The sequence below is a fragment of the Cnephaeus nilssonii genome, assembly GCF_951640355.1.
Source record: "Cnephaeus nilssonii genome assembly, chromosome: 9".
Lineage (NCBI taxonomy): Eukaryota > Metazoa > Chordata > Mammalia > Chiroptera > Vespertilionidae > Cnephaeus > Cnephaeus nilssonii.
In genome coordinates, this window is record NC_137080.1 from 29,840,329 (window position 1) to 29,865,667 (window position 25,339).

Consider the following 25,339-nt stretch of genomic DNA (forward strand, 5'->3'; position numbering starts at 1 on the left):
AACGCCGTACGCTTGATCCTTTTTATGGGTTTCAACTGTTTTCAGGATGGAAAACTTTCTGAAGATTGGGTTATTTTAGAATTATTGTCTTGACATCATTATATGTTAGAGTCCTCTGTGTTTTTTTATAGATACATAATTATGTTTTTATTAAATGTGTTCTTCTTTATAGGGTCTGGTATTTAGTCTGAGCCTGAAATGGAGAGGGTGTTATTCAATTATGTCTTAATCTGTCTAGAATGTCTTTCTTCCCATCTTTGCATGAACCAAACTTCATCTGTCCTTCATTACATATTGTAAACACCAGTTCCCCCCATGAAACTCCCTTTGACCTTCTCTTGCTTGGTTGTGCATTGAACACAGGCTCAGGAGGTGGTCAGACCTGGTTCTGTTTGTGACTCTGTGACATGGTATGTGGGTGAGATTCATTTAACTTTTGTCCCTGGTTTCAGCTTCTCATTTGAAAAGTGAATGGCTTTCCTCTTCTTTCTCACTCCATCCATCTCCACTTCTCCCGAAGAGACCATCAACTGTTTTTTTTTTTGCTTTGTACAGAGTGAAGCAAAACTGTTTTAAATGCAGTTTTTAGCTTTAAGAACTTCAAATTATAAATGCAATAAAATTACAAAAATATAATTTGAAATGTTACCACAATTTCTTATACACTTAGGTAGTTTCAAAAAGCTCATTTTTTAATTTTGTTTCTCCCCACCCCCCCAGATCCTCTGAGGATGTCAGATTTTGAAACAAAATTGGGAGTTTAAGCACTCTGCTTTTGAATCGTCTGTCTCCTCTTGTCTCTGTTTCTTTGTCTATATATTTATAGTATTTTACAGATTATTACATAATATTTATATTTCTGTACGACATTTTAATACATATTGTTTGAATAAATGAATTGGTGTTTTTCAGAGACCAACAAATTGGGTATGACAAAGCGGGAGAGGAGAATGACATGACTAAGCCTTAATAATGGATTTATTTTGGGGTTGATTCACATACCCGGAAAAAGAGGGTGGTCTGAAATGCTTTCACTGCTTCTGAAATCATCTCCTTTTGCTAATGAGAAACTGCTTTCTAGGTTGTGTTAAATTTCTTGAAAGAGGCTTCCATAAAGTCAATCCAAGTTTGAAATCATCCAACAAGATATTATTTTTTGGCCTAAATTCTAAGGACTTCTTTTCTGAAGAGTTACATCTTATGAAACCCAGGTTATTGCCAGCCAATTGGACACGCTTCAGTTGCTTTGAAAAGTGTACAAGGGGTCATGCTTTCTGTCTAATAGTAGAGTTTTAGTGGTGGTGTATGTGCTCCTGAGACGGGTGTGTTTCCCTAGGGGATGCAACTCCTAGTTTCTCTGCCCCAATTCCAGTTGAACGTTTACATCGAGATTTGTTGCTAAGCTCTGCTAAAGGCATTTTTGATATGCATTTGAGCTGGTGAAGTGAAATAAATTTCTAACTCGTTTCTTTGAAGATTTATCAGGCAGTTTTGTTGATGTTTCTTGCTTCATTTCTCTTACCCATCACAGAAATAAAATTCCAGGCTAGGCAGCAGCCAAGGCTCTGGATCTGCGTGAGCATGTCAGAAGCATTCTAAGAAGAGCAAAATATTTAGAGGAAGAATTTGGAAAATCAGCCTTAAGGGATTTAACACATTTTTTCTTCTAATTCAGTCCCGTGTTTATCCCCCTAATGGAGAAAGGTCATTAATGGGTAAGATTTACTGAGTCAGGAAAGGCTTTCAGAAACTACATGTGTTTCTAAACTTCAAATCTAAAGAAAACACTTGTTTGGGAACCAGAAAGAATATATTTAGGCTGTAAATTATACTCACTCATTTAATCTATACTAATAAAAGGGTAATATGCTAATTGGGGCTGAAGTCTTCCGGACATCCATCCAGACGTCCATCTGAACAAAGCCACAGCGGCTACGAGGCCTGGGGCTCAGGCAGCCTTGGGTTCAGGCAGCCTTGAGCCCCTGACGGCTCCCAGACTGTGAGAGGGGGCAGGCTGGGCTGAAGGACCACCCCCCCACCAAGTGCACGAATTTTTGTGCACTGGGCCTCTAGTTCATATATAAATAATATAGTTATACGTAAGTTAACTAATATTGGCTTAATAATGGAGAGTTAAAAGAATTCAAGACTTTCGGAGTTCTGTGTAAATTTCTAGGAAGGCAAAATGGTTGATCAGAATAGCATGACTTAGATTTTGAGATGTCCTGCTACCGCTTTGCTAGTATATTTTCACCTCCCTGTTACAGAGACCTGGGCCAAGGTCCTAATGGTTGTGGTGTGGAGGGCAGTTCTATACTACCAAGTGTTCCAAAGCTGTTACATTTTTAATCTCATAATCAAAAAGCTGCAGGCTAATTCCTGTATTTTACTGAATTCCTGTCTGGTGTGTGTGTGTGTGTGTGTGTGTGTGTGTGTGTGTGTGTGTATGAAAAGAGTGAAATGTGAACTTAAGGCTTATTGAAATATGAATCCTTTTTTCCTCTTTAACTATACCACAAATATTAATATAAAAGAATTTTGATGAATTTTGGAGTGTTTTTGAAATGTTTGGGGTTGATTATCTTTTATAAGCCAATATTTTATTTTATATCAGTTACTTAGACTCGTATTCAGACTTTGATTGGACTCAAAGATCAAAGACTATTGTAGAAAAATTACCTCTTTGATTTTTATAAACATCTCTGTATGGTGGGAATCTATCTTTAAAATTTGATTCATTCTATATTTGATAAAATTGAAATATTTTATTTATCATTTGATAAGGTGATGAGTACTTCATTCTACTTTATACCTGTTGAGGACCCTGTATGGTATTAGATAATTTAATATGTTTTTGAAAATAAGAAGACTAAATACCTAGAAAAGAGGTTAAGAAAAAATACAATCCCATCTAATAAAAGAGTAATATGCAAATTGACCATACCTACACTACACCCACAAGCCACGCCCATCGGCCAATCAGGAGCGAGTATGCAAATTAACCCAACCAAGATGGCTGCAGCCACGGAGCGAGCAGGAGGCTTGGGTTTCCCCGGCAATGGAGGAAGCCAAGCTTCCCGCCCGCCCTGGCTGGCCCTGAACTCCACTCAAGGCTACAAAGTTTCAATTATAGAAGATAAATAAATCCCAACAAAAATGGCAGCAGCTACGGAGCTGGAGAGAGCAGGAGGCTTGGGTTTTCCCGGTGATGGAGGAAGCCAAACTTCCTGGCCAACCCAGGCCTCCACTCAAGACTACAAAGTTTCAATTATAGAAGATAGATAAATCCCAACAAAAATGGCTGCGGCCACTGAGCGAGCAGGAGATTTGGGTTTACCCGGCAATGGAGGAAGCCGAGCTTTCCGCCCGCCCTGGCCTGCCCTAGCCTCCGTTCAAAGCTACAAAGTTTCAATTATAGAAGATAAATAAATCCCAGATACCAGGTCCTCCACTTGGGTCGCTAGGGGGCGTGGCCAGCCTGCAAACCACCACAGGCCCCTCGCCCAGGCCACCCATGCCCCAAGGGAACCCCCACCCTGATCCGGGACACCCTTCAAGGCAAACCAGCCGGCCCCCACCCATGCACCAGGCCTCTATCCTATCTAATAAAAGAGTAATATGCAAATTGACCATCACTCCAACACACAAGATGGCTGCCCCCATGTGGACACAAGATGACCGGCACAAGATGGCCAGCAGGGGAGGGACCAGGTCTGCAAGGGAGGGTAGTTGTGGGCAATCAGGCCAGCAGGGGAGGGCAGTTGGGAGGGACCAGGCCTGCAGGGGAGGGCAGTTAGAGGTGACCAGGCTGGCAGGAAGAAGTGGTTAGGGGCAATCAGGAAGACAGGCAGACAAGCAGTTGGGAGCCAGCAGTCCTGGATTGTGAGAGGGATCCCAGATTGGAGAGGGTGCAGGCTGGGCTGAGGGACACCCAGCCCCCGCTCCTGTGCACGAATTTTGTGCACCGGGCCTCTAGTGTAGTAATATTGTCCCTTAGAATTTTTCTTATTTTTATGGTCAAACATTCTTAAGTTGTATGAAGGTTATGAAATTAACAGAATTTAATATTTATGACATATATATTTGTTTATAGCATTAAAGAATAATAGATACGGCACCATTTACAAAAATAAATCTTTTGAAAGTAGTGGGACAAGTAGATGTGCCTGGTTGCCTTATATCCTGTGTATAATCTGAGCTCTGTCCCTCTGGGGTGTGATGTTCAAGGCTGGGATATTCACAGCATGTAAGCAAGTCCTCTAGGTTAATAAATGGCTGATAGGTGGCATTGATCAGATGGTAGAAAGCCTGCAATCGGGGCTGATGCTGACTGCATTGTCCTCTCTGGAAGGAAGGCCTCTGCTTAGCACAATTAACATCAAGAAGTTTCTTCGACAGCAGCTTTGTTTTTCATCCAGTTGTCCCCTCTGTGTCCCGGAGTCAGTCTCCAATTACCCTTATGGATCTATAGGAGTGCACTTTCCTGAAGCTGCTGCTATATTTATTCCAGGAATGACCTTTCCATTACAAACTCTCCTTCCAGAAGAGAGTAAGGACCAAAGACACCCCAGACATGGGGAAGTGTCGGGGTGAATTTCTAATTATGCTGTTCGAGCTGAGTGCGGAGGTCTGGGTGGGAGGAAGCCCTTTCAGATGGGTGGATGGAGGGCAGGGCACACTGGGGCCTCCTCTGTTACTATTTTGCTGTTATCATGCCGCAGGGGGCGGGCGGGGGGAGGGGGGTGCTGGTGGTATGGACGGTAGTGGAACCAGCCGTGTGTATATAGCAGCTTTCTGCACTGTTCCAGGTGCTCCTTGGGCAGCTTTCAGAACTACTTAGAGGTTGTTAACAGGCTGCTTTGTAGGACTTAAATAACGATGGCTCTTGCTGGTTGTATTAGGGCAGTGGTCGGCAAACTCATTAGTCAACAGAGCCAAATATCAACAGTACAACGACTAAAATTTCTTTTGAGAGCCAGATTTTTTAAACTTAAACTTCTTCTAATGCCACTTCTTCAAAATAGACTCGCCCAGGCTGTGGTATTTTGTGGAAGAGCCGCACTCAAGGGGCCAAAGAGTCGCATGTGGCTCGCAAGCCGCAGTTTGCCGACCACGGTATTAGGGTATTGGTGAGCAATTGAAGAGGATATGATTAGAAGTAACAGAAAGGGTAAAATAGGTGTTTATCTGATTTGTTCATACATATACTATACTAACAACCATAACAAGAACAAAGAAGAATTGAACACCAGCTCTGTGCCAAGTATTTTCCACTTATAGTCACTAATCCTCACAGTGCCCTTAGGAGCCGGGTGCTATTTATCCACATTTTACATATGGGAGCCTAGAGGCTAGGAGCCCCTATAATGACTTACCCAAGGCCACAGGCTAGTACATTGGGATGTGGTCTATTTGGTTCTAAAGCCCTCTGATCTTTTCATTATACTGTCAGGCCTCCTTATAGCCAACTCAGTAACCCTGCCCATCTTCAAGAAGTTCAGGATGCTTTAGTTTTTTAAGGTCAATTTTCATTTGTGCCTTGAAAAATGAATTTGTAAATATTTTTAAAAATACTGATTTCTCTACTTGCAAAATATATAGATCATATTTATGGAACAAGATCATTCATATCTTGCCATGTCATTCTTTCTACAGGAAATAGGTTATGGAATTGACTGTAAACCTTATACTGAACCTTGAACTAGTTTTTGTTCTGGAAGGCATAAAACTCATATGAAAAGAAGGGAAATAATGAATTTCTTAGTTTTTAATGGATATTTTTTTTTTGTTTTGAACATGCTGACATTTTTATTATGCTGAAATTTTACTTAAAATGCAAGTCTGTATTGCATATGATAGTTCTATCCTACAAATGTGGATTTAATGGCTGCTGGCAATATACCGATGCTTGGGAAAGGTGCCTGAGCCTCCCTGTGCTGCATAAATGTGTTAGCAGGCTCCATAAACACTGGAGTCGTCAGCCATGACATTCTTCATTAGCTGGGGATCATTGTGCCTCAGGAATTCTGCCAGTAGCACCGTTTAAAACTCCCTGGGATAGAGATGGTCGTGTACAGTGTCTCATACTTTTCCCTTCTCTCTCTTTTTCCCTCCCACAGATGAACACAATGACGTGCAGAAGAAAACCTTTACCAAATGGATAAATGCTCGCTTTTCAAAGGTAACCAAGACTTGCCAAAACCCTCTGATGATTCACGTGCTCCATTCTGATTGATGGAGCTTAGAAATGTGATCTAACAAAAATATAGAGCTACATTTATTCTTCTTTTATTGTCTTCTAAGATAGGTTGAAATGGAAATTCTGGGATAAATAGTTCAGGGTGAAAATGGCTGTTTATTTTCATGTGGCAGTCTCTGGACATTAAGCCAATAGTTTGCTCCTTTTGCCTGTCTGAATCCTGGGTACATTTAGGAAATGAGCATATCACTGGGAAAATTTTGTGTTCACTTGGCTAAAAAGGTGATTTCATTTTGCCTGGTTAAGATTAAGTTGTTATCATTCAGGCAGCCTTTCTACCTTGTGCAGAAAAGTTTAGGGACTTTTACACTGGCTGCGGCTAATAATGCTTACCTACCATGTTGTTCTTTTCTTGTGAACTTCCTCAATTCTTTCCCCAAAGTTGTACTCTTCCCCAGTATTTCTTACCACTTGGATTATAATCAAGGTTTTGGTTGATATTTTGCTTAGGGGCAGAGTAAGCTGAAGAGAGGAATTGCAACACTATTTTCAAACTTGTCCTATTAGAGTTATCCATTGGTTATTGAACTGGTTCCCTCCTGGGGCCTCTGGGTAATCCAGAGGCTACAGGAAATTTTGTTCTCCGAGTCTGAGAAGAGAGGAAAATTTTCAGGTCAGTGGATTGTAGGATGACACTGTAGCAAGATGAAAAAAAAAAAACTTTCTCAGAGAAATGCCATTATGGTATTTAAAATAGTCTGAAAGCTATTTTAATTGAGCTATTTTTTAATAATTTCTACTTGGGAAGGTTGCAAAGGTTAGGAAAATAAACATTGCTATTTCTTTTGAAGCAAAATGAAAGTGTTTTAAGATTACTTTGAGTAGCAGTGCAGTTTAAAATTGCTCCACATCCCAATACTTAAAGTTGATGATTTGATTGCAATGAATTTTTAGGTTTTGCAAGTTTTTTTGTTGAGGAATATTTTATCTAGCCTCTGAGAATGTAAGGAGTGTGAAAACTGTCTGACATTGACAGAAAGGTCAAACATATAGAAGTGCTTGCACAATTGGTAGTTTTCTGTATAGGATTATTCCAAAGCAGACAGAGGTTTTTTTGTTTTTGTTTTTGTTTTTTTGTGTTTTTTTTTGTAAACTTTAATTTGCTTTGTTGTAGAGGCACAGGTAACCTTCGGGTGCCTTTGATTGCCAGTAGTCCCAGGATAGATGATTTTATGAACTTGATATTTAAAATTTTACATTTATAATGTACATATTATTTTGTAACATTAAATCAGGGCTTTAAGTTCCATGCAAGTTATTTGCTCCAGGAGGCTTGTATGTATTGCCAAGACAATGAAAAGCCCAAGTAACATTACCACTCAGTAAAAGCTAAAGTTATGTAAACTGACACGGAAGCTAAAAGCTTGTTTCATTTGGAGAAACAGTATTAAAAGTTGAGCTGATCCTGGAAACTATTTCTTTGAGATTACTTCTAATAAGAAATAGATGTCAAAAAATAAATTTGGATGAGTATAGAACAGATATATCAAAGAAATTATGAATATTTGGATATAATGAAATAGAAGAATATGTTACACTTTATATACTATATATACACTAGAGGCTCGGTGCATGAAATTCATGCATGGGGGAGGGGGGTTGTCTCTCAGCCCAAGCCTGCACCCTCTGCAATCTGGGATCCCTCTCACAATCCAGGACTGCTGGCTTCCAACCGCTCACCTGCCTGCCTGCCTCATTGCCCCTAACTGCTTCTGCCTGCCAGCCTGATCACCCCCTAACCACTCCCCTGCCAGCCTGATCGATGCCTAACTGCTCCTCGGTCAGCACGATTGCCCCTAACTGCCCTCCCCTGCCGGCCTGGTCACCCCTAATTGCCCTCCCTTGCCAGCCTGGTCGCCCCTAACTGCCATCCCCTGCCAGCTCGATTACCCCTAACTGCCCTTCCCTACAGGCCTTGTCCCTCCCAACTGCCCTCCCCTGCAGGCCTGGTCTCCCCCAACTGCCCTCCCCTGCAGGCCTGGTCCCCCCCAACTGTCCTCCCCTGCTGGCCCGGTCACCCCTAACTGTCCTCCCCTGCAGGCCTGGTCCCCCCCAACTGTCCTCCCCTGAAGGCCTGGTCCCCCCCAACTACCCTCCTCTGCCAGCCCAGTCACCCCTAACTGCCCTCCCCTGCTGGCCTGATTGCCCACAACTGCCCTCCCCTGTTGGCCATCTTGTGGTGGCCATCTTTGACCACATGGGGGCAGCCATCTTGTGTGTTGGAGTGATGGTCAATTTGCATATTGCCTCTTTGTTAGATAGGATATATATTTACTTATTTATTTTTATGTTTATGTTTATTTTTTTCTTCTGGCTGTCTTAAGTCCATTAATCTGACTGCTTCCATACTGGTGACCAGTAAAGGGACAGACTGGGAGATTCCCATAGACTCCTTGCTTGGCTTAACTCCTGCAGAGCTGGTGTAAGGTTGGATTTGAGCATGGTGTCACTAGGTAATCGAGAAGCTGGCACAAGGAAAAAATCCTGTTGAAGGGGATGAATTGTATGTCACTCCTACTTTATCCATGCCCTTTGGTATATCGTGGTGAACTTTAAAATAGAATTATTGATCAAGTCTGCTGCTTTCCTGTGGTGTGGGCCCCTCTGGAGAAATAGGGCTGGTCCCATGTGGTAGGAAATCCAACAGACCCTCATGGCATCTTCTGCCATTTAGGAATTTGCTTTAAACTCCTCCAAACATTTAAAACTTTGTGGCTTCCTCCCCGGCCAAAGTTTTGAACGTCAAGTCCTTGTTGATTCTAGTACCCTATATATTTAACATTGTCTCTTCCTCTCCATCTTTATTGACACCTTTTGCCAAGTCACTGTTATCCGAGTTAGGAAAAACTGTGAAAGACTTTAAGATTGGCAGAAAAGATTAGTGGGAGCCCTGCCAGCTAATCTATCTGGGTTATCTACCGTCCATTATTTTTGAGTTGCTCTGCAACTCATGTGATACATATTCATAAAAATGTAAAGTAGCTTGGAATGCAATTGATTATTGCCCCCATGGAAAGATCTGTTTTTCATCTATTAAAAATTTATTTCACCTTTCCTTTATATAAACATATGGCATTTTGAATTCTCCTTTGAACCAGTTTTAACACCTTACTGGTTCCCTCATTAATTAATGAGTTGAAGTCTTTGACACATGCTAATATTACATTTGAATGAAATCCACAGCTTTACCGTTGTTTTTTTTTTAAATTATTCCTGAACACACAGACCACTGTAATACTTTGCCAACTGGTTCTTCCTTTCCATGCTTCACTTTATCCATCCCCTTCCTTCCACTTTCTACAGAGTAGCTGGAGTGATCTTAAAGTGTAAGCCTAATGACCTCTTTCTTTTCAGTAAAATCTTTCAATGGCTGCTCGTTGTTTGTATTCGGTTTTTAAGGCCCTAAATAGTTAGCCACCCCCGCCCCACCCAGGGTCTTCCCATGGCTTGTACACAACTCCTTCCTCCATCATTTCCTGACCAACTGTTACTCTTCCTTGCCTGAGCGTAAATGTCACTTACTCAGGACACTTCCTGAGCCCCCAGAGTAGGGTGGGTATGCTCTATACTCTGAAAGTGTTACCCTTTAAAGCACTCATCATACGTGTAATTTAAATAATTGTTTCTGAAAGTATTTGTCTCTCCTCTCCTAGAGGGTGGTATGTTCGATGGGTGCGGGGTTGTCTGTTTTGTTCACTGAAACAACTTCAGGCACCCAGCAAGCACTCAGTGGGTATTTATAGACTTAAAAAATAAATGAATGCAGTGACTGAAACACACATTGAAATGCCTAATACTGTATGTCCATAAAGCAGTTAGAAGTGGTTGATTGGAAAGAGATAGGAGTGTGGAAATGAGAGCAAAGTGGCATAAACTCTGTTAGTTCATGGATTTAAATGCATCAGGGATTTTGCTGCATTTATTCACAAAAACAAACAAATCCAACTATGCAAAGGTTTCATATTTACCTGGTTTCTTGGAGGTGTGCTGCAAAGTTTATTAAATTGCCATTTGGATTTAATAGGTACCATTCCCTTGTCTAGAGGGTAGGATTCTTCAAATAGGATCCATCTATAAATTTAGAGTGAAGAAAATCAGTTTTAAAACTAAAAATTGGCTTAATTTATTCCTTGATAAGAGATTTGGAAAAGAGCTTGAGAATACTGAATACTATGTATCTAAAACCATATTTCAATTTTTAACTATATAAAATAAATATGATCGCTAAGACAGCATTCACTATATATACATATATTTGCTGTAAGTCCTTGTTAATATCTCACCAAGTACACAGTGCTTTGGAGTTTGGTTATCCTGAGAAGTCATACAGTATAGAAAAACTTATGGTTGTTGGATTTTGAAAAGTTATGTAAAGCACAGAAGGAAATGATTATCTAAAGGAGCTAAGTGTTAGGAAATTAAGCACTTCTTGCTGGATATGTGGCTCATTTATTTCTGACCTTTGGCAGATTATTAGCCAATTTTTTCAGGTCTCTTAGTTTTTATTCCTCTAGCTATGAGACACACTTGATCATAATTGCTTGCCTCATATTGCTAAGAAATAGAGAGGCATTATTGTGAAACATTATAGAAGATTATAGTTAGAAATGCTAAATTAAAACCCTATCAGGTACCCCAAACTTGTGGTATCCCTGGCCTGTGCTATTATATATATTTTAAAACAGAAATGGAAGAAGAAAGCATTGGCTCAGTAAGCCCACTTGATTCCATTGTCGGGTGGGTAAAGCGTGAGTGTTTTGTTCCCTCTAATTTGAAGAGCCTTTGATTTGTTAGTGGCTGGTCTCCTGGGGGACCAGCCTTGTTGCTTCACTGTTGGGAAATGTGTTCTGACTTTAAGCCTGCATTTTCTTTGGATGACTTTCAGAGCTTCTCATCTGGCAGAGCTGAGATGTACAAATTGCTGAAGCTCTTTTATCAGTTTAGTGAGGTGATTATCAAAAACAACAACAACAACAACAAAAAACAACAACAACAACAACCAAAAAAAAACCCCCAACGTTTAACACATAAAGGTTAGAGGTAGAAATGTGCAAACTTAAAAATGCTGAACTTGAGTTTGGGCATATTTCTGCTTTTCCCCTTTTGAAGACAAAGGTGAGCCAAGTTTTCATTTAGTTACTATTCCAGACTTGACATTTAAATAGATAGAACAGAAAAGGGGGAAATCTGGAGCATTTTTTTATAGGTTTCAATGTGAAGAGCTATTCAAATGTGTTCTTTTTGGAAACAGTGGGACGCTGCTGTTAGTGGCCTATCATTTTCTCCTTTTTTCATCTTAGAAGTTGATAGTCACAAAAATAGAAGTGGGAAAAGATGTATAGGGAGGTTTGTAGAGGAGGGAGCAACAAAAGCATCCTGCAGGTGTTTAAGCCTTTTTTAAGTCTTGTTAAGGAGACTGTCCAGGCTTCCTTGTGTGACAATAAATAGCATTTCCAGTAGAGATTTGAGCTCCACGGTTACGCACTGGGTCTACCATTGATTTATTTTCATGAATTTGTGTGTGGCATATAAAACACTCAACGAAGTGTCTTAGGGGCCATAACCATTCAAGTGGCCCCTTAGGAAGTTTCAGTTTATGTCTGTTCACCAATGCCTCTCAAAAGCGAACAATAAAATGTATTCCATATTACTAAACAGCTTCCTGATAGGTTTTGGCTATATTATGTAAGTTTGCTTGTTTTGTTTTCATTCTGTTTGATATTTGTTTGTTGGTTGGTTGGTTCCAAACATTATACTTGCAAAAATCACTTTCATTGGCTACTCTGGTGAAACTAAAATAAATACATAAGTAAATAATTAAATAAAAAAATAAAAACATATTTAACAAACTGTATTTTGTACATATTGAGTACTTAATAAATGATTTTGACTGAGCTTATTCGTATTTGTAGTTGTTAAATACATTTGGTATTATAGGCTGAATTTTTGTAATTGATGATCAAGTTTTGGATTAATCTGCTAAGAGGAAATGCCTTTTCACCCTTCACCTAGAAAGCAGTGAGCAGAGCCACCTACTTGTGTTCTATTCAGCTTGTGGGAACCCCCTCCCCCAATTTCGCCCACTCCTCCCTTCCAGGATCACTATACTCCCTCCAGTCACCACCCAGGGCCAGCTTTGGGTAAATGCCAGGTTAAGTGGTCCTTGTTCTTTATCTCTCAGATCCATCCTGCCCCAGCTCTTCCAGACCTCCTGCTGGTCACATCCAATACAGGCATTTTAGGCTGGGGGGTGGGGCACTAGGGGCAGGGCCTGAGGAAGGACCCCCTCTCTGCTGGAGGCCTCCCTTGGGGAGGGAAAAGCCCCCTGTCCTCTGACTCCTGGGCCTCTCCCACAAGCTCCTGCATCTTCTGCTACTGCCTCTCAGGTGTGCCTGGAGGTTCCAGAATGGCCAAATGTATATTCTGCCTCCTGCAAACAAAAATAATTTTTTTCTTGGAAAATTATTTCTGAACATGTGGATCACTGTAATAACCTACCATCTGGTTCTTCCTTTCCGTGCTTCACCTTATCCATTCCCTTCCTTCCACTTTCTACAGAGTTGCTGGAGCGATCTTAAAGTGTAAGCCTGGATGGGGAGGCCTAAGCCAGTGTGTGCCAGTGAGTTAGTTATAAAGAGAGAACTGGTGAAGAGGGGTGGTTTTGGGGGAAAGAAGCCTTTTCTGTTTAACAGAGCTAGGGGGCACTGGACCCATTTTCCGTTGTACGTGGCCTAAGAAGCTTTTAGCTGCAACTGCTACAGGTAGCCAGGCGCCACTAACCATGAGGGGAGCCTTCCTGGGGTGCTGGTGACATTGTTATTGTTTTCCCTGTTAGGGACATTAAAAAACAAACCTGCTAACAAAAAGGCCTTTATTCAATACTAGTAGCCCGTTTGCACGAAGATTCGTGCAATAGGCCTTCATTCACCTGGCTGCCTGCACCAGTTTTCTGCCGGCACCGGGGACCCAGGCCTTGGCTGTGGCCACCACCTTCTGCCTTCTTTCAGGGTCGGGGCTTGGCCCTGGGCGGTGGCCTTGGGCTCGGCCGCACCCAACATCCCTGCTAAGGATCGCAGGAGCCGACCCCCAGTGGTTTCCTGCGATCCATGCAGGCTCCCCGCTGGTGCCCAAGTCCGGGAAAGCCTCGAGCAGCTTTCCCGGCCTTGGGCTCTGCCACACCCCAACGTCCCTGCAACGGTTTCCTGGTGGGCGTGGCTTGGGCGTAGCGAAGGTGCGGTCAATTTGCATATTTGTCTATTATAAGGTAAGATAGAATCCAGGGAAAACACAATTTATTATGGAATATGCAGTTCAGACTAGTTGCATGCAGGCAGTGGCAAAAGACTAGAAAGTCTGGACAGAATTTCACATGATTATATGGTCAAGTAGAAGGAAGAACAGTGGGCACTCATGTCCTGGAGGGACAAATGGATGCACCTGTGAGGTCTCTTGTCTCCCTCCTGAGAGACTCCTAAGGAAGCGTTCAGGTGTTTGTTGTCTTGCATTGGAAAATTAGAGGCAATTTAATCCCTGATCAAAAATTGGGCCTATTATGTTTTATTTTTTTTACCATTTAAAAATGTTATTACATTTATTGGGGTGACATTGGTTAACAAATTATATAGGTTTCAGGTAGACAATTCTGTAATACATCACCTGTGTATTGTATTGTGTGTTCACCATCCAAAGCCACGTGTTCTGTCAACATTTACTTGACCCCCTTTACCCTTTTCTGCCTCCCTCTCACCCCCTTTCCCTCTTGTTACCACCATAAACTTGTCTCTGAGTTTTTTGTTGGTCTTGTGTGTTTGTTTGTTGCTTTCAGGTTAATATCTCACATGTGAGTGAAATCATATGGTTCCTAGCTTTTTCCGTATGACTTACTTTGCTTAGAATGATATTCTCAAGATCTATCCATGTTGTCGCAAATGGCAGTGTCTCATCCTTTCTTATGGCCGAGTAGTGTTCCATTGTACATATGTACCACATCTTCTTTATCCAATCATCTATCAAAGGACACTTCAGTTGTTTCTATGTCCTGTCCGCTGTGTGTAGTACTGCAATGAACATAGGGATACATATATATTTTCCAAATAAATATTTTCAAAATTTTGGGTGCCCAGAAGAGGGATTGCAGGGCCTGTTATGTTTTGAAACGAACACTCTAAGGCAGTGGTCGGCAAACCCATTAGTCAACAGAGCCAAATATCAACAGTACAATGATTGAAATTTCTTTTGAGATCCAAATTTTTTAAACTTAAACTTCTTCTAACGCCACTTCTTCAAAATAGACTCGCCCAGGCCATGGTATTTTGTGGAATAGCCACACTCAAGGGGCCCAAGAGCCGCATGTGGCTCGCGAGCCGCAGTTTGCCGACCACGGCTCTAAGGGAAATGAAGAGGCAGGGCAGCTGCCTCTCCTGTAGTAAACAAAGAAAGTGGCACTTTATTTACCTTTACGCTATCGTTGTCAATGCCATAACCAATGTTTCACCTGGTACCACGGAAGCCCATCTTTTTAGGAACCACATTCCTAGAAATACGTGGAATCAGCTGTGTTGTCTATTTAGTCTGCCTGCAGACCTTGCCTGACGTGCCTATGGAGCTGGGGTTTACTCAGCCAGCAGCCCTTGCCTGGTTATTTGTCCACGGAGTCCTCACGTGGCCCTGCCTCTGGCTGCCAGGTGTGTGAGCCCCACATATGGGTCCTTACCATTCCAGTTTTATGAGCACTGTCTCAGTGCCTTTGCTTACCAAAATCAAGGAAACAATTCTGTTACTTGCTGTGTGACTCCCGATGCTCTGAAAGACATATGTGGTGTAGCTAGTCATTCTTAAGGTACATGCACATTCATTGGTTTGATTCCTCTGTGAACACGGTGTAAATCATTGCTCTGTAGGTAACGTGGCGTTAGTGTGATCACCGAGCCATCTGTTTCTCTTATTTCCCTCTTTCTCCTTCCTTTCCTTCTCTCCCTCTCTCCTTCCAAACAAGTTTCTAAGTGGAATCTTAAGATCTTGTGGTGACCACCATGAATTTTTAAGGGTGAATTAAAAATTAAGCCCTGTACTCTCTAATTCTTTAAGCGACCATAGCACATCTTGCTAGTTTTCCTTTGTCAAGGTGTTTAAAGACTTTAGGCATTTCATGGAACTCATTCCGCTTTCAGTCAAAAGCCATGCTGTGTTCATTCTTTCACCAGATCATACAGTCTTCATTTCATTGGTTAAGCTACACATTTTGTAATTGTGACGAACCTGAATTGCATCAGTTTACTTAATGTGGCATAAAGAGAGTGCAAAGAAGGACAGGGAAAAAGGGGACCCGAGGGGCGGGCGACCAGAGCTGGGCACTTACAGCTTCTGTCTCTGGAATCATACAGTGTTGTTGCCCTTTTTATTTTTATTTTTTAAGGTTAAATGTGACTCAAGGCTTGTCTTGCTCCACGTTCAAGATTGTTTCTATTACTTTGTGTTTATTGGAAAACTATGGAAACCCTGTCATATGAATGGGGAGGGCGACCTGAACTTGGCATTTCTGCAAGGCCAGGCACAAAGGAGGTTTTCGCCAAATATTTGATTGAATTATTAAACTGTTCTCTCTGTCAGAGAAATCTCTGCAAATACATCTTTGTAAAGAACCAAAAATCTAAATTAAGAGGTTAACTGTCCGGAAGAAAGTTTTTATTTTTATTAAACGGTGACTTCTGACATTCCCAAACTGTTTCTCGGGGCAGGTCCCGGTTAGAGCCTGTGAAAGCACCAGCTCTGCTTGAGAGCCGTGAGCTTGAGTTCATTCAAATGTGATGTACATATACCTTGTTTCCCTCTTTGGGAAGTCATGGCATGTAACTCCCTCTGTTCTCTGCTCCCAACTGATGCAATATTTCCTTCTCTGTATGTTGCAGTTTTGTGATCTCATAATTTTAGTTGCAATTTAGCACAGACTTTGAGGACCTGGGTTCGGAACCAAATTCTGTGGTTTCACATCCAGGTCTGACTCTCAGTTGTCATCTCTACGTCTCAGTTTCCTTACCTTAAAATACTCTTAAAAGAAACAAATACTGCAAGTAAATAATACATCTAAATCTCTGTAAATCTCTTAGAACCTGTCTGAGCGATTGCTTTAACTACGTTGCAGAACATTGCATGCTTCCACTCTCTGTTTTGGTATGGCCCACGAGCTAAGAATGTTTTTACATTTTTATGTGGTTGTAAAAAATCAGAAGAAGAATAAATATTTTGTGACACATGGACATTATATGAAATTCAAATTTCAGAATCCACAAATAAAGTTTTATTGGAACCCAGTCATCATTCTGACCAGCTTATTTGTTTATGTAATGACAGTGGCTGTTTTCACATTACAACTGGAAAGAGAGGTTTCAGTAGAGACCAACCCCCTGGCCAGCAGCACCTAACCTGGGTACTCACTGGACCTTTACAAAAGACACTTTCTGATCCCTGCCATAGGGCACAAAGCACTGAATCACCACGCCTGCCGATGTTACTCTCCGGGTTGTAGGTAGAACTTCCTGTTAGGCTTGGGCTGTTTTTTCCCAATCCACATCTGGGACAAATTGTGTTTGTCGGGGATATGTAGTATTATGTATTGGTTGGCCAGATGTGCGGTGAGCATGGCTGTGCTTTTGTGTAATTTTGAACCATAGTTTTGGATTTGTATGAGTGTCAGTACCTTCCGAGAGGAGATTTCCAGGTTGTATTTTGTCTTGTTTGGCTGTCCTGCACGCGGTCCTCCTGAAGGTAATAGATGGGAGTGAGTACACACTGATAGTACCATCCTTGGGGATGGGGTAAGAAAGTGCTAGGATAAGACAACAGCACAAAACATATTTCTTATTGATTGCCATCAATATTTGTCTGAAATTTTGAAATAGAATAAAGAAAGAGTTGTTGTTATGGTACGGTTTTTGTTTTTAAAGAAAATAAAGGTATTGGCCGACCTTGTATGAGTGAGTGGCTTCTAGAAAGACAGGACTGAGTCTCAGTTGTCTTTGTTTCAACAGAATGCTCCACAGGGAAACTTTCTCAAAATTTGTTGTTCAGTAAATGAATGAATGAATGAATGGGATACGAGAGAGATGAAAAGAGTGTCTCATTCAGAAAAATTAATGCTACCTCTTAATTCACGCCTCCCACTTCACCACTGAGCAGCAGCGGAGCTTAAGGAGGAATCCAGTGAGTGTTCTGCAGAATTACGCCATCTCATGGTGCATACCTAAAGCACAGGTGTGCTCTCGTGTCAGCACATTCCTTAGTTTTGAATGGGATGCACCCTTCGTGAATTCAGGACCTGGAAGATATTTCTCTATGAATTGACACTACCATGTACTCAGGTTCAGAGCTTGCTTTTACATTCCTTCCTGAGATGAAGAAGTGCTTATTTGTTTTATCCATCTTTTCAGACATTGTTGAAATTTTATGGCACCTTTATGACAGTAGAAATATTAAAGTTAAGAGTTTATGAGATGAATGACAATATCTACTTATTGAACATCTGTCATCTTAGTTGTATTTTTGTTTTTTAAATTCTCACCCAAGGATATGTTTTACTGATTTTAGAGAGAAGGGGAGGGGGAAAGGAGGGAGAGAGAGAGACAGTGATGTGTGAGAGAAACATCAATCAGTTGCCTCCTGTATGCACCCCCATTGAGGATTGAACCAGCAACCTAGCTATGTGTCCTGACCCGGATGGAACCGGCAGCCTTTCAGTGCACAGTGTGTGCTCCAACCAACTGAGCCACACTGGCCGGGGCTGTCATTTTTGTTTTTTAATAGATGAGCAAATAAACACAGAAAAACCAAGTAACTTGCCCAAAGTTATACAGTGGGTAAAAAGCTTTTCTTGTCTACCGTGAGGTCATTGATGAACATTCATAATTAGTTGTAACTTGGACAGATGTTTACATGTATTTTATTTTATATTATGCTGTTTTATATTATCTTGTTTATACATGGACAGTGAATTTGAGATGGGTTCAATGCTGCCTGGACGTTATTTAACTGCCCTTGTCATCATTATTTCCTACGATCCTTCCTGTGCTTAGATTGCCCTATTTGTTTCTCCCATGAACTTGACCTCTATTCTTGTCTCTTCACTCTAAGACCAAGGTTGCTCACCTCCCCGTGAGACGGAATCTGATTATTTGGTGGCAGGTTGCTGAAGTGCACTTTGGTTGGTGGAGGAAGGGGAAGGTCAGAGGCCGCAGGTGAGCAGGCCACTTCTGCTCTTGGCTTTCCCCGAGAGCAGCAGGAGGGCTTTAATGTGCAGGAGACTTCCCCTCGCTCAGCCTCCTGAGATACTTCTGCCTCTGGACCGAGTCTCCTGTATCATGCAAATCTGTTTGTTATTGGGGAGATAATCTATGTGTCTCTGACACCATCGCTGCTCACGAAAGTGGGAACTGGGAAGAGAAGAGCAGCTTTGTTTCACATACAAATGAGTCATAGTTTATTCTTTGCTGATTCTATGATGAAAACTTGGCCATACTTCTCCTCATTTAGAGTATTTAGAGCATATGGAAAAGCCGCATGTTAGAAATCGTTTGTTGACTGACTGTTACACTTCATTAAAAAATGTAATGAATGAGGCGGAGAGGAAAAGGGGATAAATGTGAAGTTTCTGGAAACCTCAGACGGCTCCCCTTTTCCTCCTCCATTTCAAGCTCAGAGTAAAATTTTGCTTCATATGACTTTATGCATATGTTTTTTAAAGTGAAAAGGGAAGAAAGTAAAATAATTATTGCTTATAAAATACCTTTATTACTGAAAGCATCTAGGACTATTAATCTCTGTGAAAATTTTCTATTAGAAGGGAGTAATTTGATGCGATAGAATGATACACTATTAACTACAGTGGACTTTATAGTTTTCTGGACATCTTCATGTAGTATACATTATTTGATCTTTACTATATATAGTCTGTGATTCAGAAACAGGTTCAATAGCTGACTTAGCTTCACCAGCAAACTAATGGTCAAACTGGGATTAAGGCGGAGCTTCCTGATTTTCTGTGTGGTGATTGTCCCGCTGCACACAGCCTGTCTGATCACACAACAGTCAGGATGGGATGCGCCTTGGAGGGGGTGGCATCTCCTGGTTTCAAACACCAGAGCCTGTTTATCGGGGAAGCTGATCAGGGATGAGAGGATGAGAGTTTAAGAATTCTATAAGCTTTGTTATGGAAAACACTGAACCGATAACTGAACTTCCACACAGAGCCCAAAGCATGTTAATCATTCAGAACTGAAATGGCTAGAAATACAGACCTAGCACCCAAGAGCTGAAATTCATGCTCCCATAATGGAAATACAAACAGACATTCTCCTACCATGAACATAAGGGCAGTGATGGAATAAGGACCCGCACACTCTTCATTGGCCTCTGCCAGTTTGGAGACTCATTTATATTTTCACTGTATCTTCTTATTCCTTCTCAGGACTATATACCATCGTCAAGGCATATTGACATCAACCACAGCTTTATTTGCTCCCTTTCTAGGAAATAATGCACTTTAAATCTTTCAGCTCACAACATTTGTGATGAGATTTCAACGTTCTTTGTGTTTGTATTTGTTCTTTATATACAAAGCAAAGTTGAATAGTCAGCTGATCATTAGAAAAAAATAAACCATTCATTTGCCTGCCAGGCATGTATGGAATTTTTGCTGCTGAATTAAGTGGTATTTTACTGTTTCTTATGCAGAGTGGGAAACCGCCCATCAGTGATATGTTCACAGACCTCAAAGATGGAAGGAAACTGTTGGATCTTCTGGAAGGCCTCACGGGAGCATCGCTGGTGAGAGGCGTCAGCCTAGAGAACCAGGCCAAGGCATTGCCTGTCTCCCAGCATTAGTGGTACTTGAGGACCCACCGGGGCTGCTCAAAATGTAAAAGCTGAAATACAAATGTTAAAAAAGAAGTGTTTCAGTGAACTTTTTGATAGAGCAATATTCAGGCTTTCTGGGAGGGTGCTATATGTTTATCAAAGATAAAATGACTCAAATGTTTATTGTTCTCGGACAGCACAGTAGAGAATTATAAAGAAGAATGGAAACGTAAAGAGGGCATCATGTTTTGAATAGCAGAGTGTATAGAGACACGGTTAAATGTTATTTAACACATATTAAAACAAGGCTGTTCAAATGATGAGGTTTATCTTTATTCAAATTTTCAGTATTATTTTATTTCTCCATCAAATCCCACTCTATTACTTTATGTGCAAGGCACTGTATACTTACACAGAAATAGCTCTGCTAATGAAGAGGATGCAATTTTATGAATACAATCTTGAACACTAGAGGCAGAATTACTATAAAAGGCATAGAGAGATGCACTCCCAAGATGAATTCCTTTCTTACCGAAGTGTGGGGTGCTACACTCTCCCTTTTGCCTTCCAGATGGTGGGTAGGCCTGTTGGAGAGGCTGATCCCTCTGTCAGATAAGATTCCCTGGCCAGTGAGGCAGGAAGAAGCCTCCCAGATCACCTTTCCCCAGGTGGCAATTCCTGCCTTCCCAGTGGGCCCTTGCAATGCTAGCTGGAACCTGGGATAGCGCCCCCGAATCCCCCTGCTCTGTCCGCACTAGTGAAGTATGGATGTAATGCGACTTCTAAACTTCCCTTCATCCAGACCAATTTAGAGAAAAGAAGCTTTGTCCCCCAAATTTGTCTGTGCCTTAGAATCACCAGGGAATTCTAAAAATTCCAAACCTGGACTGCACCCGACTCACTAAGTCAAAGAGGCATTGGTATTTTTGGAAGCTCCCTGGGAGGGTTCAGTGTCCAGGCAAGCTAGGGAATACTGCCTTAAGGTGTTGGAGTGGGGAGTTTTCACCGTCAACACCAACCCCCACGCGGCCTGAGAAGCAGCCAGAGCTCCTGGCACAGAGGGGTGTCCATGCCGAGCTGCTGTGCTCTGTCCGTCTCAGTGTCGTTTTTTGTCAGGCTGTGGAGGGACTGTCTCACTTGATGTTGTGTTTTGTTTTCCAGCCGAAGGAACGTGGTTCCACAAGGGTGCATGCTTTAAATAATGTCAACAGAGTGCTGCAGGTTTTACATCAGAACAATGTAAGTTGGTCAGGTGATTTGGGGCCCCTTGGGTGCCATCGGGATTATTTATTGTGGAAACCAACCACAAGCTCTGTGCATGGGCATCAGCTCATTTATGGAAACATTTTTCTTATGATAAGTTTTTAACTTTTCCTATGAGTGAAGGAATAGTCACTCTTTTTCTGATTACTTTAATGATTTAGTGTATAAGTAACACATTTTTTGAGATTTAGGTTTACCTGATTTCTCTTATCATTCACATGTATGGCTGTCCAGATGTGCTCAACCAAAACCCTCAGCTTCCGTGGAGAACTTGTCTGAACCTTTATTTTCTTTTATTGTATCAGGTGGATTTAGTGAATATCGGAGGAACTGACATTGTAGACGGAAATCACAAGCTGACGCTGGGCTTGCTGTGGAGCATCATTTTGCACTGGCAGGTGGGGAATTTTCAATCACTTATTACTAGGCATTGAAAATGTGTCTTTCGTGTATTCGTTTCTTAGCTCTGCATCACAGAGCACCACAAACCGGGTGGCTTCAACAACAGAAATTATTTTCTCCCAATTCTGGAGGCTACAAATCTGAGATCAACGTGTCAGCAAGGATGTTTTTTTCTGCAGCCTCTTTCCTGGGCTTGTGGGTCCTTTTTCCCTTTGTCCCCACATGGTCTTCCTTCTGTGTATATCATATCCTAATCTTTGCTTCTGATGCCAAGAAACTAGTCATATTGGATGAGGCCCCTCCCCCCCATCTGATCTCCATTTACCTTAATTACCTCTTTCAAGACCCTTTCTCCAAATACAGTCACATTACGAGGTACTGGGGGATAGGACTTCAACATAGAATTTTGCGGGGGACACAATTCAACGCCTAACAGTTTGGAATGGAAGAAACTGACAAACTGCTCTATTTTCCTGGCCTAGGAAAAAGAAAATGTCTTTTTAAAATACTGAATTTAAAAATTTCAGACATCAAAAAGTTGCTAAAATAGCTTAAAGAATTTCCAGGTACCTTTACTCAGATTCCCCAAAGGTTAACAATTGTCTATATTTGTGTTTTCTCTCTATTTTTCTCTTTGCCTACATACTTCAGTGTATATTTTATGAAAACCAATTGTTCTCCTAAAATCAAGGAATTCTCTTACATAACTATAATATGTTAACATAATATAAAATGTGTACTATAACACTAATAGTTCTAACTTATTTATCATGTCTTTTTCATCTTCTTTAATCCGGAATAGTTTCTGAGTGTTTGTGTTTTATGATATTGACATTTTTGAAGAGTGCTGGACAGTTATTTTGTAGAATGTCCCTTTATGTGGGTTTGGCTGATATTTTCTCATGATTAGATTCAGGTTATTCATTTTGGGCAGGAATGCCGCAAAAGTGACGTTGATTTGTTCTTAGTGCACCGCACCAGGAAGCACACACTGTCCATTAGGTTTGTTCTGGAAGGGTTAACGTTCATCGTTTGGATAATGTGGTATCTGCCTAAGCCTCCACTGAACGTGACTGCCCTATGTTATTAAAAAATACCTTGTGAGATATACTTTGAGACTGTGTAAATATTCAGCTACTTATCAAATCTTCCCCATTAGTTTTAAGATCCATTCATAATTCTTAGCTGATCAGTTATTATTATGATGCTTGGCACATAGTAAATTTCTAATGTCATTGTTCCTTCTACATTGTAAGGAAGAGCTTTCCCTTGTCTCTTGTTTATCTGTCTGTCCATCTACTTTTTTATTCATTCATTGTACACGCAGTGTACACTCAAGGACTTTTACGTATTTAATAGGCTGTAATTTTTTGCTATTATTGTTTACTAGAGGCCTGGTGCATGAAAATTCGTGCACTGGTGGGGGGGGGGTCCCTCAGCCTGGCCTGCCCCCTCTCATGGTCCGGGAGCCCTCAGGGGATGTCCTACTGATGACTTAGGCCCGCTCCCATGGGCCTAAGCTGCAGTCTGGCGTCCCTCTGTGGGAGGTGACTGGGCCGATCAGGGGGAGGTGCCGCCCCCATCACCCTGCCGCTACTGCTGCTGCCTCTGGCCTCCTTCTGTGGGAGGTGACTGGGCCGATCAGGGGAAGGCGCCGCCCCCATCACCACGTTGTTGCTGCCACTGCCGGCCGCCGCGGCCACCTGCCCTCGGCCCTCACAGCTGCCCTGGCTTTGTCTAGAAGGACATCTGAAAGGACATCCAGAAGACGTCTGGTCTATCCAGTCTAATTAGCATATTACCCTTTTATTAGTATAGATTTTGATGCTTAAATTATACTAAATTTGGCCCATGTGATTGACCCCCCCTTAAATCAGCTCTTGTGTCCTTTTGACATGTCCACATCATTCTTTGAGCACTTCCTTAAAACACATGTATTTCTTTAGAATAATAATGTGCAATATTAGTTCTTGATTATAATTGGGAAAGTTACTTCATTCTTTGATTTTGCATTCAGTCAAAAAGTCTTCCTTGCATCCTCATCTTTTGTAGAAAATCAAAACAGTTATCTTTCTATCAAAAGTTCTTTGTAAATTTATTGTATTAAAATATTACTCTTTTAGTGACCATGAAAGTAATGTTTATTGTAACCAAATCTAATATGAGTATTGTTAAGATATAGAAACTATGGTAATGTATAATGATGAAGTAAAAATCACCTCTAAATCCTAGTACTTCAAAATAATCACTGTTTAAAGGAAAATTTGAAATAAATTGAATAACCAGTGACCTGATCCATATGGTTAATTAATGAAATAGTCCTCGTTCAAGGACTTGATCCCAGTAGCTGCTTTACGTCATAGGCAGACATGGTTTCTCTCCCAGGTGAAAGATGTCATGAAGGACATCATGTCAGCCTTGCAGCAGACAAACAGCGAGAAGATCCTGCTGAGCTGGGTGCGCCAGTCCACCAGGCCATACAGCCAGGTCAATGTCCTCAACTTCACCACCAGCTGGACAGACGGACTCGCCTTTAATGCCCTGCTCCACCGACATAAGTGAGACATGACTCTCCTTAGACATGGGCTTTCCAAATGTGTATCTTCTCTCTCCCTCCCTCACTGCTCCTCCCTAAAGCCCCTCCCCACTACCCCTGCTATCCTCTCTGCACACATTCTACCAAAATATTGAGAAAAGAGATATCATGGAAAAAACTACCCACCAAGTCTTTATTCTGTAGGACTTAAATGGCACAGTGCAGCCACAGTTGCTTCTACATATTTATAAGTTAAAACATGTAAAATGATTCACATAGTTCAGTCCCACTCATTCAGCACTAACCAGAAATATATGCAAAGAATTGTGCTAGTGTTCATTCTTATACCAAAGGGAAAGTTCTATAATTCAGTGCAATTCCAATTTATTATAGAAAATTATTTTTTTCATGAAATTTGTAAACAGATTCTAAATATATGAAAGACCAAAAGCCCATGAAGAGCCAGTACAATTGTGAAACAGTAGAACCAGGCTGAAGTACTTCTCAAACAGAAACCAAAACTGATTATGAAGCTACATTAATTAAAACTGTAGTGCTATAAATAAATACACTAATTTAATTATAGGCTGAACCATATGAAATTGCCAGTATTTGACTGTTATTTTGACATAAAACAATGGCAGTTTCTATACTTCAACCTAACAGAATAAAGGGCTCAGAAATAGCTCCATCCTGATATACAACTGAACTGATTGCTATTAAAATAGATGGTATGGGACAACTGGTTACCCATATGTAAATAACTGAATTGGATCTTTACCTCACCATACCCACAAATAAATTTCAGATGCATCAAGGATTTAAATGTGAAAGGTGAAATTTCTTATATGTTTTAAATAATTTAAATATGTTTTAAATAGCAATTTTAAATAATTTGTTTCAAGTTTTGTTTCCTGTATATGCTCTGCTTATATATAAAAATATAATTGACATCTCTACATCTTAGATCTAGAAACTTGTTAAAATTTTACAAAATTTAAGTTTGTTTCTGCAGACTTAAAAACATATTT

General features: G+C 41.1%; 1 protein-coding gene across 4 annotated transcripts in view; it reads left to right on the forward strand.

The window, feature by feature from the left end:
• UTRN (utrophin) overlaps positions 1-25,339 on the forward strand; it is a 454,275-nt gene that overhangs the window by 91,770 nt on the left and 337,166 nt on the right. For all 4 annotated transcript variants that reach the window (XM_079779951.1, XM_079779952.1, XM_079779953.1 and 1 more), the window contains 5 exons: positions 6,120-6,181; positions 19,985-20,077; positions 21,269-21,346; positions 21,676-21,768; positions 24,158-24,330. In XM_079779951.1, coding sequence (XP_079636077.1) covers positions 6,120-6,181; positions 19,985-20,077; positions 21,269-21,346; positions 21,676-21,768; positions 24,158-24,330 — 499 coding nt within the window. The remainder of the gene's footprint in view (positions 1-6,119; positions 6,182-19,984; positions 20,078-21,268; positions 21,347-21,675; positions 21,769-24,157; positions 24,331-25,339) is intronic.